A 15,305-nucleotide genomic window follows, 5' to 3' on the forward strand; every position below is an offset into this window, starting at 1 on the left:
TTTGTCTGATATTTGAGGGGTTGATGATGCAGTGATAACTTGGCCAACTAGTGGCCCTGCTAACAATTTTTTTCAGCTAATGAAGATTTTTTCCACTTTGTTTCGGCCTTGGCTAACCAGGATGGACTTGGCTAACAAATGCATTAGTGTATGTGCGATAACAAACTGCAGCCGCGTTGAGCTGATTTTTTGCTTTGTTTTGGCTAGCAAAGATTTCGGCTAATGAGGGTGATTCCAGAACAAATTATCTTCGTTAGCCAAGGTATCACTGTACTTTGAATTTCCTTAGAGAAAGAGGAAGCCATCAACCTATACCTCTCCATAAATATTCCAATACAGTGATATAACCTTTATAGGAGAAAATTTGTGTTAAAAAGTTACCAGGATTTCCTACCTCCTCACTCACAAGAACACTGCTCCAATCAAAAGCACCATATCTCTCAAAGTAACCCTGTGTTGAGTTGTGCAAAAGAAAAAAAATGCAGTTTAGACAGGTTTGTTTTTTTGTAAAAGGGAAATGATAATGTTCCCTCTGCTATAAAACATTCTCACCCACCTGTTTGCAATTTTGTTCTTATATTGAGGTGCACATTCACAGCTTTATGTACAGTGCTGGGTATTCTACTATCCCTCCTGGCTTCCAAGATGAATGAACTCCCGCATTAATTCCAGCAGTTACTACAGTTTCAGGACTCCCACAGGAGCCATGTGTCATTCTAATCTGGTGAATCAAGATGGCAAAAATAAATGGAACCTAGAAGGGGACAGGCTAAAGATGGTGGAACAGGCAACGGAATGGGTGAGTTTATTTTATTAGATATATTTATTTTAATGTAGAAGACATATTGCCTGTTCCCTCTTCAATAAATGACTTTTCTGATTGCAACTATCTAAAAAAAAAAGGTAGAAATGTCTTTTATTTTTCTCTCAGGCGCTATTGTTCCTCCTACCAGGTGCAACATCCTGACTATGTTTTGTACTAATATAATGACCAAAGAAAAGATCTACTGCACCCAGCTATCTGTAGACAGGAAGTAAATATTAGACTTCTCTTCATGGACATGCTGCTTGTGTTTCCTGTTACAATTAGAAGAGGACAAAATAGCTATTTTCTACTACAGACTGAGAATGTTTACTAGAAGAAGAAACAGTCAATACGGATTAAATAAAAACTAGTAATCGCAATTAATGAGGTACTATAGCCTGTCTTTCCATTCAGCTGCACAGATTCCACATATGTTCCAGTTTTTTCTCTACTCCATCTGTAGTAAATTTCTTTGTAATCTCCATCATTGTCCACAATTATACAACCTCCAATGAACAGCAAACACACACACACTTCCTTCTTAACCCATGTTTACTACAATATAGTTCCCCTTTAAATATGTTCCTTGCAGTTCTCAAATTAGGTGAAATGGTCATCTGTGATTTGGATATCATTTTATCCAAACATAACACAATGTTCAGGCCGTTACACTGAAAGCATATTTGCTACCATGCGGGGGCATGTTGACCTTCACAGATAACGTATTATTAATTGACCCTTTCACATTTCCAGCAACAAAAGCAGTTAGCACACACCCAACTTTTATTGCTTGATACTGGGAAATCAAGCCAAGTTTCTGCTTTAAGAAGCTTAACAACAATTCCAGGAAATGGGAATGAATACAATGTGCAACTATTTGAATGAAATATGGTAATGAAAAATAAATAAGGGTAGATATTTCAAACCCATAATATAAAGTTACTGGTACCTACAAGTGTCTAAGCTGTGCCATATCTGTTGAAAAGAGCATAAGTCCTCAGGTTTACCAAATTTAGGTCCACGGCTCATTTTGGAGAATATGCTGCATAAGGAGTAAGGCTACATATACACACTAGAGATAAAATAAATTATCATAATTGTCTAGGGTGAAAATCTGTACAGCGGTCCACTTGATATTGCTTATCAATTATCCATGACTGATGACCAAATGACCAACCAAGAATGACCACCTTACCACATGCTACTTGTCCTCCCCTCTGCAAAGACCAGAACTGTACAGTGCTTGTTTATTCTAATGTCAAAGCTGGATTGTTTCCATCTACAGAAATCTAGTGTATGTATGTAGCTTAGGGAGTAAGCTTAAGTAGGTTGCACAGTGGTCTCTTATCATCAATGGAATCCTTAAGAGCATGGACACTAGGGATGAGCGAGCGAGTTTTTAAAACTCAATCTGGCGGCAAATTCGGCTATTCTTGCTTACCAAAATTGTAAGAGAGAATAATCGGTGTAAATTCGCTGATCGAGCTAATTTAAAAAAAAAAAGATTGCGAGCTGTGCTGATCAATGAATGCAGTGCCGGCTGAAGTCCCCCCATTTAAAACCTCTAGTGCTCTCCTCTGCCAATCAGGGAGCACTGGAGGTTTTGAATGGGGATACTTGTCCTATTTACCCTCTAGTTCTGGGGATCACAAACAGGATTCCCAGGGCTGCAAGAATGATTGCAGCTCTGAAAATCCACTGCAATCCCGGGGCACTAGAGGTTAATTAACCTCTAGTGCCCGGGGATCGCAGTGGAACTGCAGAAGAACTTTCAATGGAGTTTCTCAATGAAGTAACTCAATGGAATTATTTAACTAACTGGAGGTTAATAAACCTCTAGTGCCCGGGGATCTTCTCAATGAATGCGGCCGTGGCACTAGAGGTTAATTAACCTCTAGTGCCCCGGGGATCGCAAACAGGAGGATTCCCAGGGAATCCTGTTAATCTTCCTGTTATAATTTCGTCAATCTTCCGATGGTTCGCCGAAATTTCGCTGAACCATCGGGAGTTCGAGGAAATTTTCGCATCTAGAGGCATTCCCACTCATGGACACTAATCATTTCAAATTATCACAAAACACACAGTTAAAGTGTATAGAGCTGTACCATGAAAGATGGGCTCAAAAGCTAGAGGTCAAAGTAACTTCTCTTTTTACTGACTTATCATGCCTTGTTCTGCACTGTTTTCCTGCAGAAGTGGACATCCTGGTGGAAGCAGGACTTTGCTTTCTTGTGTCAGCTCTACGCCACTATGGACTTGTAAGCTGACAATTGGTTGAAGAATATTCAAGAAGCAACAACAAAGAAAGATGCACAGATCCACAGAATGAATACAACAGAAAAGGGGAGATCCAGGCACTGTAGGTTTTCATATACAGCTTAACCTCCAGCAAGGACAGTAAGATGTAAGAAGCACAGTAGTGCCATTACCTAATCTTTTGAGACTAGAGTATAAGTAATAGCCTTCATCGTTTTCCTATGGCACCAGTAATCAAAATATTAATAATGAATACAATGAGTCTGATTTAATAAAGCTCTCCAAGACTGAAGGAGAAAGACTATCATGGGAGAACCTGGGTGATCGAGCCAACATAAAATGGATCTGATCCAGGATTGAAAACTTTTGCCAACTAATTTATTATTTAGGATTTTTAAGAAATTAATTATATGTTTGCTGGATTCCCTTAGTTCTCCCACAGTCTATCTTCTCTGGTCTTGCAGAGTTTTAATAAATCAGGCCCAATTACTGCAATCTTCCCAGACCATAAGGAAGCTAAGAAACCCAAACCATAAGATTTCTATCACCATGCTTCACAACTTGGTAATAGTTCCAAAAGGCTTATAGCCCCAATGTAGTTTCCCTATAAAAGGTGTAGTAATCCCTGGTTATTATTCTTCCTATTCCAGTAAGATATTGGTAAATAAAAAAAACCAAAAAACATTACATACAGAGGAACAAAAAAAGAAGGATTTTATAAGGTCTTAAAAAGCAAACCCTTGTTTTTCCACATGTTGCACTCTTGCTACATAACTCAGGGATGATAACATTGTTTGTGGGTTTGTATGACAGGCCACAGCACAAGCTGACACAGTAATTCTATCAAATGACTTATGTGAAACCTGTAGTCAAGGGAAACTGACAAACAGCAATACAACATAGGAACATTGTGACTTGCTTACAGTTTTGTGTCAAGAAGAATATTATGAAAAATAATTGCGGTCAAAGAAAACCTCATCTATTAATCTGAAGTCGGTGAGTTTCTGCTGCAGAGATGAGAAATTTACAAAAGCGAATTTTAGAAAGGAACATGAGAAAATGAGGGCAGCTGGTTCTGCACTGCATGGCACTGCAATTTAAATAATGAGTGGTCTTGTTGTTCTGGTGCACCAAGGTAGAGCTACCACCAGAAGAATTCCGGGCCCTACTCAAATGTGCCACTGCAGGTCCTGGTGTCACATGATGAACTCTGATTAGGAGCCCTGATATACAACATTCATATCGGTCATGTGTGGTAGGAGACCCCACCTACAGAGGGGCTGTATGCTGGTCATCCATGTAATGATAAACATACAATCACACATTGCTTCCATGATTTCAAATTAATCTCCTCTCAAAAATAATTAGTGCTGGAAACAGAGAACATTTTTTTAAATGGGTTCAATAAGATTTTCATTAGTATCTTTTCTCTATTCTGTTAACCAATATTAGTACTTCTCACTTCTGCCCTACTGATGCTGTGTACTGATTTATACTGTATATACTCTACTATTAATTAAGATTTTGTACCCTTAAATGCGATTAAAAAAGAATATTGTATGTAACAAGCTCTTGGTGTTGGAGACGAGGCATGAGTTTGTTACACACTTTACATGAGGATACAGCACCATCTACTGGTGGCCAACAACCTTCCACAAAAGATCATTTAAGAGCAAGTGACCCATCATAGGCAACACAAAATGACAAAACACTTTAAACTTATTGGAAGGGAAAACAATTTATGTAAATTGGCCACATGTGATTTTATTTTTCCCCTTTTGCATAAAGGTTTTAAAAAAACCACACCATGAATGTACTTATTGTGGTTATTTTTGTGGGTGTTTCCATTGATTACTGTTTTGAATGCTGGTGGTAACCATATATTGTGCCCTAGAATCAAATGAGCACAACTAGCAAAACAGTTTGTATTTGGACTTGATAATATATATATATATATATTATAAATTATATAGCTATAACTATATCATACGTAATATTAACTTATTAGTAATTTTTTCATATACTGGAGTTAAACATCACTATGTAGATAACAGATCCTTAAGTATCAATGCTAAATTCACTTATGCCATTTATGCCATTTAAGTTAGCAATTCACCCCCAAATTAAGCAAATACTTCTTACCTAGATTTCAAAAATGCCCTCATTGGAGTTTACTGTGATTGTACTAAGATCAACTGCAGTTGTCAATGCCTACGTTCAGCATTGTACAGGTTTGAGTAATCTTGGGATGATCTCAGCAACACAATTTACAAAAGAACTAGCAGCAAGCTGGAGAGAAAGTTTGCAGGAATGTGTAATCAATGGCTGTTGCTAACAACAAAGTAGGCAAAGTGTTCATAAACAGGTCTTATATATCATCCAAAATTTATGAAACATTCATGTTCCTATTTGAGCCTAAAGTGAACCTAAACTCTAAAAGCTGTGACTAGGGACTAGTCACCAGTGTTGCCTGTTGTCCCCCTGCATTGTTTCTGTAATAATGACTAGCATGTCGTGTTCTATACTGTCCCCATGAAGTGATGGGCACCTTGTTAAAGGACGAGTTAAAGGATTAGAGCTGTCCTCTAATGACTGTAGGGAATCTTCAGGAAGCAGCAGGACAGGTGTACAAAGAACAGATCCACAAAATGAAAAAAGCAAAGGCAGGGAGATGCATGCAGTACAGATTTCTCTCCAGCGAGCACAACAGTATCATCATCACCAATTCTCACTTTTGGGAATACTAGCAGTCAAAGCCTTCACAGTTAAGATATATATTAAGATATTTGCCATATTAGCCTGCTATGTTAAGGAACTGAAGTACAACTTATACACACAGTTCTAGATGTTTCCCATAACAATGCAAAATCTTTGAGCTTAGGTCCACTTTAAAAAAAAATCATTTTCTTAAGATGAATGCAAACTGCCTGTGCTGGTTATCTTTGAAAAAAAGTCTAAAGATTTCCAAAGGAAATATTGGCTTCCTATGAAAAACACTTAATTGCAGTTAAGCATCTCCATGGGCATCTAAGGAGTCTGGGGTCCAAGGCAGATGTTGGATCTTCTCCTATGATAATACACCTCCTGACAGATGCCGCAATCTTCAAAACAAGTTTTCTATCCAAAAATAATCTAATGTCTAACATTATCAAGCAGCCAAAAGCAAAGTACTACATGGGGGGAAAATTGATAGAAACTGTTTTTATTAAACAAAGTAAACACTCCTTACCTCCCAGGACCATACCAGCCTGGCAGCATTTCCTGAGCCGACATGAAGGGCAATTCTTTCTTCTGATTTTATCAACAATGCAGTCATTCCTTCCAGCACACAGGTAATTGTGCTGTCCTAGATTGGCAGAGCAATCATAGATAATTAGTTCTTCAGAAGAAGTTTAAGGAAACACAAAATAAATACAGTGATAATAATCTGCATTTTGCTATTTTGTGATGGAAAGTGCTTACTGGAAGAATTACAATCTAGTATCAATACGTAAATTATGTGCAAACTAGGAAACATAGTAAAACCAACAGCCACAAAGATGTAAAACATGAAATCTGCGAATTGCTAGTTCATACCAATACTACTAAAGACAATTGCAATACAAGATTATCCATCATGGTGAATGTCTAAAAATTACATTTCCTAATACATTTGGGTAATTAAAAGAATGTAGATTATTGACTCATCAAAATAGATTGCCCCTCTGCAAAGAATAATGCAAAAAAACACCCTATCACATGCAAGGAAATTGTACAAAAAATGGATTCTTACTTGCACATGATTGGATGGCTGAAGTTTGAAGACACTTCCTATTGGCTGTCCAATAGGGCACAGTTTCCTCTAGGGAGGAAACAGGGTCCTTTTGGATGGCCAATACCTGTCTAGCAGGCCATAGGCCATAGTTGCCCAACAGGGCACGGTTTCCAGAAGACTGCACATGATGCCACCGTAAGAGGAATAGTTAATTGGTGGATCACCTCTTTTAATAAGCTAGGTGAAGTATTCTTTGCAAGGGTAAGGTTTGCTATGCAAACAGCCTATGATCCTTAGCAGTATTTAAAGCATATCTAAACTCAAAGGCAAATACCTAATATACTGGTGTTTACCAGTTTTTAGATGTGGTGACTGTGTTTTTTTCCTTTAGGCTAAACTAGAACAGGAACTATATGGTGATTCTTCCAGAAATCCGGTGTCCTTATCATTTCCTGCCCACTGAACAGATCTTTATATTTTTGTTTTCAAAATTAGTTTTCCCTTCAGCCTGTTACATGTACATGTTATTGTTACCTTGTGTTTATATAGCTCGGAGTCCATAGCCATGTCACTATCACTCACTCACAATCTAACATCTATACCATAGTCATATGTAATTAGCACAGTCTACCGCCAATTAGAAGAGAAGCCAATAACCTAACTGCGTGTTTTTTGGGATGCGTGAGAAAACCGGACTGGCCAAAGGAATCCCACGTAAACATGGAGGGAACATACAAACTTTTTGCAGATAGTGTCCTAGCTCAGATCCCTACCACTGCAAAGGCCAGAGTGCTAACTTCTAAGCCAACCATAATACCATTGTTTGAAATCCAGCCTGTGTGACCACCATAGATCCATCCAGATATACAGTGGGGAAATGAGCATTGCCTCTCCAGTACAAGACAAGTGTAAAGCTGCGTACACACGTCAGATTTTTCTCGCCCGATAATCGGCATCGGCCAGATATCGGGCGAGAATCTGGCGTGTGTACAGTCGGCGTCGTTCATCGTCCGTGGATCCGTCCTGGCGAATCCATGAACAATGAACCACGAGCGATCCTAATGCAAGGGGAGGGGGAGAGCGCGCAGCAGGGTGCCACTCCGTCGTTCTCCCCTTCCCCTCTCCATAGAGCAGAACAGTGCTGTATGTACAGCACCGTTCATGCATCGTGTAGTCCTTTGTCGTTGGAAAGGATCGTGAAAGATCCTTTCAAACGACAAAAATTGCACGTGTGTATGCAGCTTTAGTAGGAGGATAACTATTCGAAACAAAAAAAAAGAGAAAAGGCAATAAAGAAAATAATGCAGCTACCACATCTAAAAAATTGTAAACTGCAATGCATGACATTTTAGTTTCATTGATGGGTTTGCCTTAAGGTATGCATAAAACAAGTTTTTAAAAAGAAAGCTCTGGGAGGGGGAAATATAAACTTAAAGCTGAGCTAAGGCCTAAGACAAATTTCCAATGGAGACATCACAATACCAAATTTAAATTCCAAGTCACATCAGAAGAGATATGGCAGTAACGCAGAGACTTATCTAAAACTGCAGAAGGCAGGAAGCAAAGTTACCATTAGGATGATTGAATGAATGGAGATTGTTACGTCTTCAATCATTCTATTAAAAAGATAAAGCCCAATTTGTCCTTTAATTATATCAAAATGACTTTTAAACATGAAATTATCCTCAGCGAGCCATCAATGCATATCTGAGTCTGCAGATAGAGGTGTGTAATCTTTAGAATGATCTTCTCATTTGCTCATCAATCTGTAGCTGGAGGCTGGTGTATGTTAAAAGGGTATTCTAATTCACAACAGGGCTAGATGGAAAATCTTCACTGCTAAATTGTATCAGATTACAGCTTTTCTCATATTCTGAGAAGCAGAAAAGAAAAGTTCACCTTCCATAATGAGTTTTCAGCTAGATGGAATCTTTGTTCAATATACTGCTCCTGATAAATGTGGGATCTGGGGAATTGAACATTTTTTACTAAATGAATGCAGCTTTTAAATCAAACTTTTCAGGTTTAAAGCTATGGTAGAACTCTAGCCAAACATAAGCATAGTCATTATAGCCTACATTTATCATATCATATACAATTTTGCATGCGTTACAGGCAAACGAGCCTTGGATAGAGTGGGTAAGGTTAAATGTTCCAGTTGGGGAGATTTTCCAACATTTTTCTGATGATATGGCTTATTCTGACTCTCATTATTTCCTCAGTTTTCCATTTCTCACTTGGGGCAGCAGTGCTGAGCAGGAAGATGATTTCTTTGATTCCAGCAATACAACTCCAGCTACTTAGGAGCAAATTATTGGGCAGCCTCAGACATAAGTCAACAAGGGACAAATTTGTAAAAGAACAAGTGTGGGGAAGAAGAATGAGGAGATGAGGGCTAATACAGGCCAGTTTGCCCCAAAAGTAAAATAATAATACTTTACACTGTACAACTTTAGCTTTGAATTCAACCTTTTTGGGTTTGAAACAATAAAAGAATTCTAGCGAAGCATTTATATACCCAACATGATCTGTATTTACCATATTGGTACCATTGTGCATGCATTACAGCCAAACTAGCTTTTGATAGAGTGGGAAAGTTTTTCATTCTAGAGAGAGGGCATTGCTAACTGTCTTTCTTTCCCAGTTCTGTTTTAGTTTCCCATATCCCACTTCTGCCAGCATAGGGGCAGCGGTGCTGAGGAATAATCTGCCATCCCGTGACTCCAGCAGAACAATTGCTGCTACCTGGGAGCAACACATTGGGCAGCCTTAGGCAGCAGTCAGAAACAAGAGTACAGAAGAACAAGTATAGCCAGGGATAATGTAGAAAATGGGGTAAAACTGAAGCCAGATTGCCCCAAAAGTGAAATACATTTTTTATTACATAAATGCAGCTTTGAATTTAAGATTTTTAGGTTTCAAGCTATTGCAGAATCCTAGCCAAACATCTACATACTCAATAGAATCTGCATTTACCATACTAGTACCACCGTGCATGTGTTACAACCAAACTAGTCTGAGAAAGATTAAAAACTCATTTGGAGAGATTTCCCATCATCTCTCTCTAATGACAAGGCTAACTCTGATTTCCTTCTTTCACAGTTCTTCTTTGGTTTCCCATATCGCACTTCAGCCAGCTTTTTATTATACAACTGCAGCTTTGAACTTAAGCTTTTTAGATTTCAAGCTATGACAGAATTCTAGCCAATCATCTACATACCCAATATGGCCTGCATTTATCATACTGTTACCACTGTGCATGGTTTACAGCCAAACTAGTTTTGGATAGAATGGGAAATGTTAAAAAAATAGGAAATGTTCCCATTGAAGACTATTCCTATTATATCCCATGGGGCAGCAGTGCTGAGGAGGAATCTACTGTCCAGGCATATTTAACTTTGTTCCTGTAGGCCGGTAATTAACACCATTTCTCTAATGACATGGCTTACTCTGACTGTCATTGTTTCCCAGTTCTTTTGCCAGCATGGGGACATTGGTGCTGAGGAGGAATCTGTGCCCTCCAGACATATGTGACTCCAATAGAACAAATGTGGCCTCCTGGAAGCAACACATTGGGCAGCCAAAGTTAACAGTCAGCGGGGGAGAACTGTGCAGAAGAACATCATCATATAGTACATCAATATATCATATTGGTACTGTTACATTACTGTATGGGTATTGTTACAGCCAAACTAGTTTTTTATAGAGTGGAAAAGGTTAAAAACTTTGTTCAGACTGAATAGAGTTTACCAAGAATTTGCCTCATGGACTACAAACTTAGGTCCCATGGATTGATTGCCATCTGGACAGCCTTAATATAATTCCTGTTTTTACTACTACTCGGCAGGCTTCCTCCAAACTACCAACCCCCCAAATTCCAAAATGGCACTGTTGCCACCTAAATTCACAGTCGTGTGCCAAATTACATTTCTGTATGGGTCGTTTCCTTGTCTTCTATATACAGCAGGTGAGGTCCTTAGTCCACGTCACTGTTTGCACATTTGCACATTGTTTGGACATTTCCTATTGTCTACCAAGGTATCTACTCAGGACCCAGAGGTGGACACAAATGGACCTGAAAACTGCACTAATAAGGGACCCAGACAGAGGAAAAGATAAAAAAAACAGGGACTTAGTGATAGAGTGCAGAAATAATGGGAGAGGGTTAGGATTTGAATGGAGATGGAATTTAAATTGTGCAAATGAATCCCAAACTTCAGTTTTTAAGTACAATTCCAATTTTCTCTTATTTACATAATATAGATGTCTCTGATTAGATGCTATGTCTGGTCAATAAAGTGATGTAAGTAATCATAAAAAATATTACTGTCCCTTACCACTGTCAGCACAATGTACTATTTTGATACTGAGAAACATAAGCACAAAGGAACAAAAACAGATTATTTTATAATAATAGTGAATACATTTTACCAGCAGATGGCAACTGAATAGCATCTATAACATCTATAACCATGGCTTAAACCTGTCCTCAGCAGGAATAATTACATGTTCTATTCACTGCATTAATACCCATGGAGATATTTATCAGTTTGGTACATTTTGGGAAAACATTTCAGAAAATTGTATCCATTTACTTGGTTACATTTGTCTGTCTACAATACTTTGTTGGCCTATTTTTCTTAAAGGCAAATGAAAACCTTCCTGTAAAGTTTCCCTTTCAAACTTAGCCCCTTTGCCCACACTACTTTAAGCAGGTGAAGTCCATCTTCCACCCCTATAACTATATTTCTAAAGATCTGATGCTTGTCTAGACCCATAGAAGTGGACACTAGGTCAATCTGTGTTACTTGGAATGAGATGATTACCAACTGGAGGAGAGGGCTATCTACCCCTGCATAGGAAGATGGGGGGCAAGAAGGCAAGGAACGTACAAGGCACTTAATCATCCCCACACTCCAACATAAAAATGTTAAATATAATATGTAGTATAATAAGAACCAGGAGCCTCTTTGGATACCATATATATAGAACATAGAACAAACGATTTTGGAGGCAAATTTACTAAATCAAAATAGAGCAAATAAGAGAGAAGATAGTCTTAGGGTTTTCAAATACTATACAATAGACCCTACTTTCCCAGCTAGCTCCCTTTATTTAGTGTGCCCCCGTGTTAACAGCCTTTCTCAACCTTCTAATCCCTGAGGAACCCTCAAAATAATTTTTAGTTCTGGGGAACCCCTATTAAAACCAACTTTTTAGAGGTCATTGGGAAAAAAATCCTAAAGGTGTTCCCCTACAGTGGTGGCCAGAATATCAGCTTTATAGACACCTAAAAACATCATTGGAGTCATGTAACTGGGTCTACCAAGTGGTGTTGACCCCAGAACTATGCAGGCATCATTGAATTGGAGAATAATTAGTGATTAATCAATTCAAGGAACCCCTGGCAATCCCTGGAGGAACCCTGGGTTTCCACAGAACCCTGTTAGAGAAAGGCCGTGGCATTTTAACCTTTATTGTGGCTTCTGTAGTCCTAGAAGGTGATGTCATCATCCTGCTAACAAAATCAAGGGGAATGCTGAGCACTCCAATTCTCGCAAGAAGATGCTGCAGCACGGCGAACGATTGTCTTTTTATGAGCTTTGGGTTACTTGATATTCCTGGTGATCTCTGGAAGGATGATAATGTTGCACTAGCCTAAGCATAAGATATAATATCTTGATTTTTCCAGTGAGAGGTCTATTGTCAAGACTTCTTCCTTTATAGAGTATGTTGTATGAGACATGAAGTTCTCATTTCTAATACTAATCCCTTTAAAGCAGAGTTAAACTTAAATAGTCAAAAATTGTGAACAGGCACATTCTCTATTGCAGAAGGGAGGGGCGATGTTCCTGAAATAAACTTACCTGTCTGATTGCAATTTTTAAATTTATATTCACCTGTTCTCGCTCCATCGAGAGCACCAATATATTTACCCAGTCTTCTTTCAGGTTTATGATCTTAGGCCATCTATATTGGCCCGGTCAGAATAGCATGAGTTAATTTATTACCAACAGCCATTTATGCTGGGATTGTATATCGAACTGCACAGCCCAGTGTACATTATTGGGAAGATTGTGAGCAGCCAGATACATTTACTTTTTTGAAGAGCGGACATTGCCAGTTATGAACCTGCCTGCTCACAAATTTTTCATATTTTAGTTCACCTTTAAAGCAGAGTTATAGTACGAGAATATGTACGCAGTTATTGCTGACTGGGTTCTAACCAATGTTTTTCAACCAGGGTTCCTCCAGAGGTTGCTCAGGGTTCCTTGAGCAAAGAGCAACTTTTGACTCTGAGGTCAGTTTAACTGACACCAATGATTTATTTGGCTATCTGTAATGGTGACATCTGTCCCACTGGTCAGCATAGTAAGAGGCGTACTGACCACTACATGAATGTACTGTGAGCTGTAGCGGTTCTCCTCTATTATAAGAGTTCTAAACCATACACCATGCCTGGTTGGTGTTGTGATCCTCCGACGTTAATACCTAGCTAACTGTGTTATCTGCCTGCTTGATCAGCTTTTTGTCCAGGCAATTATCATTCTCTTCAGGTTCAGCAATGGCAGGTTTCTTAGTCTTTACCTGATAGATCCGCACCTACCTGTCCCTAGAGACCACCAAACTCCTTCACACGCTCTTATCATCTCGCATCTGGACTACTGTAACATCCTCCTCTCTGGTATTCCACTAACCTGACTCTCCTTTACAATCTATTTTGAATGCTGCTGCCAGACTCCTTCCCACCTCTCCTTTTCTGCTGCCTCTGTTTGAAGTTCTCTTCATTGGCTTCCATTTCACCTTCATTTCAAGTTCCTGTGCTTTGCCATCAAATCCCTCCACAACTCTTGTCCCACCTACCTTTCTGACCTGGTAGAAAAATACTCCCCTAGCTCTCTTTGCTCCTCTAATGACCTACTAATGACTTCCTGACTTAAAACCTCATCACACGGGTCCAAGACTTTTCTGGAGCTGCCCCGACTCTCTGGAATGGTCTTCCGCATCCTATTTGGCTTGTTCCTACTTTCTGCTCATTTAAAAGAGCACTGAAAACCCATCTTTTCAACCTACCTACCAGTCTTCTTTCTCTTAAAACCCTCACTACTTCCCACCACTATATATCTCCCCTCCTATTGTGTATTACTTCCCCCACCTCTTAGATTGTAAGCTCTTCTGGGCAGGATCCTCTTCTCCTATATCACTGTCTGTAGCTGTTTCCATTGCTTGCCATCTCTTGTCTGGGCCCACAGAATCAAGATGCCCAAAATTGTGCCTATACCAGCCATGTTCTTCTATTCAGAACAAGATCTACCAGGACCAGAAAAAGGCAGCTGGAATATAGTTGCCTGCTATCAGCAACACAAACATTTTATCTCTGACACACATACAATCTCTGTGGTTTATTAGGTGAAGAAGTCAGTATATAAAATGCCAAATTCCCTGCAGCCATCTATGTCCTTATCACTAAACTCTGAGTGAGCAATTTCTGCTTTCAAAGGAATGTGTTTTTCCTTGTGTTTATCCTTGAAAATATCTTGTAGTTCCCTTTCCGAAGAACGCAAAGTGCAGATTCCAAACAATATGTATTTAACTATAACTATAGAAATCTGAAAATGAAGCAAGAGAAAGCTGACAACCTTTTTTTTAGCGGGCCATGCTCCTTTAAAGCCCATTCACACCTCCGACTGTAGTGTGTGACATTTAGGTACCTAAATAATGCCGTAATATTTTGTTTATACTTTTTGACATTTGCTTTGAAGAGGACAAAAAATATCCCCAAATACTAACACATTCCAGTTTTGGAATATTTAGCTGTCAGCAATGTTAGTGTCACTATATGGTATGACGTCTTGCATTTCATGTATAAATTGCATTTTGTAGCCTCCATATTGGAGTATATACAGAGCTTGTTTTTTGGATTCATGTTTCTTTTACTTCTTCAAATAACTTGGCAGATTCAAAGCCAAATTCCAGACATGTTTTATTTATTTTGGACAATGAACAGAAAGATAAGAACCTTGGTCTGCCTTGAGGTAATAAGTTTATACTGCCTGACTTCTATGTAATGTTGTATGGAATTCTCAGCATATGTCCTTATACTGCATAGACATCCTCTAATATTGTTCCCTATGTATGGATTCTGCACAGTACAACTTTTCTTGTCCTGTATGCTGTGTTATTCTCAGTATCTGGTCTTATTCGGAATGTTATACCATTCTTTGTTATTGTTCCCTATGAATGGGTACAACACAGTAACACTTCTCTTGTCCTATATAATTCTTGGTATCTGTTATTATTCTGTATGTATGGACCCTGCACAGTAACACTTCTCTTGTCCTGTATGGTGGGTGTAATTTTTGGTATCTGTTATTATTCTGTATGTATAGACCCGGCACAGTAACACTTCTCTTGTCCTGTGTGCTGGGTGTAATTCTTGGTATCTGTTATTATTCTGTATGTTTAGACTCTGCACAGTAACACTTCTCT

General features: G+C 38.8%; 1 protein-coding gene across 1 annotated transcript in view; it reads right to left on the bottom strand.

Moving 5' to 3' along the window:
• PGR (progesterone receptor) overlaps positions 1–15,305 on the bottom strand; it is a 52,863-nt gene that overhangs the window by 26,946 nt on the left and 10,612 nt on the right. Inside the window, exon 3 of the mRNA XM_072402888.1 lies at positions 6,291–6,407. Coding sequence (XP_072258989.1) covers positions 6,291–6,407 — 117 coding nt within the window. The remainder of the gene's footprint in view (positions 1–6,290; positions 6,408–15,305) is intronic.

Source organism: Pyxicephalus adspersus, chromosome 1 (assembly GCF_032062135.1).
Source record: "Pyxicephalus adspersus chromosome 1, UCB_Pads_2.0, whole genome shotgun sequence".
NCBI lineage: Eukaryota > Metazoa > Chordata > Amphibia > Anura > Pyxicephalidae > Pyxicephalus > Pyxicephalus adspersus.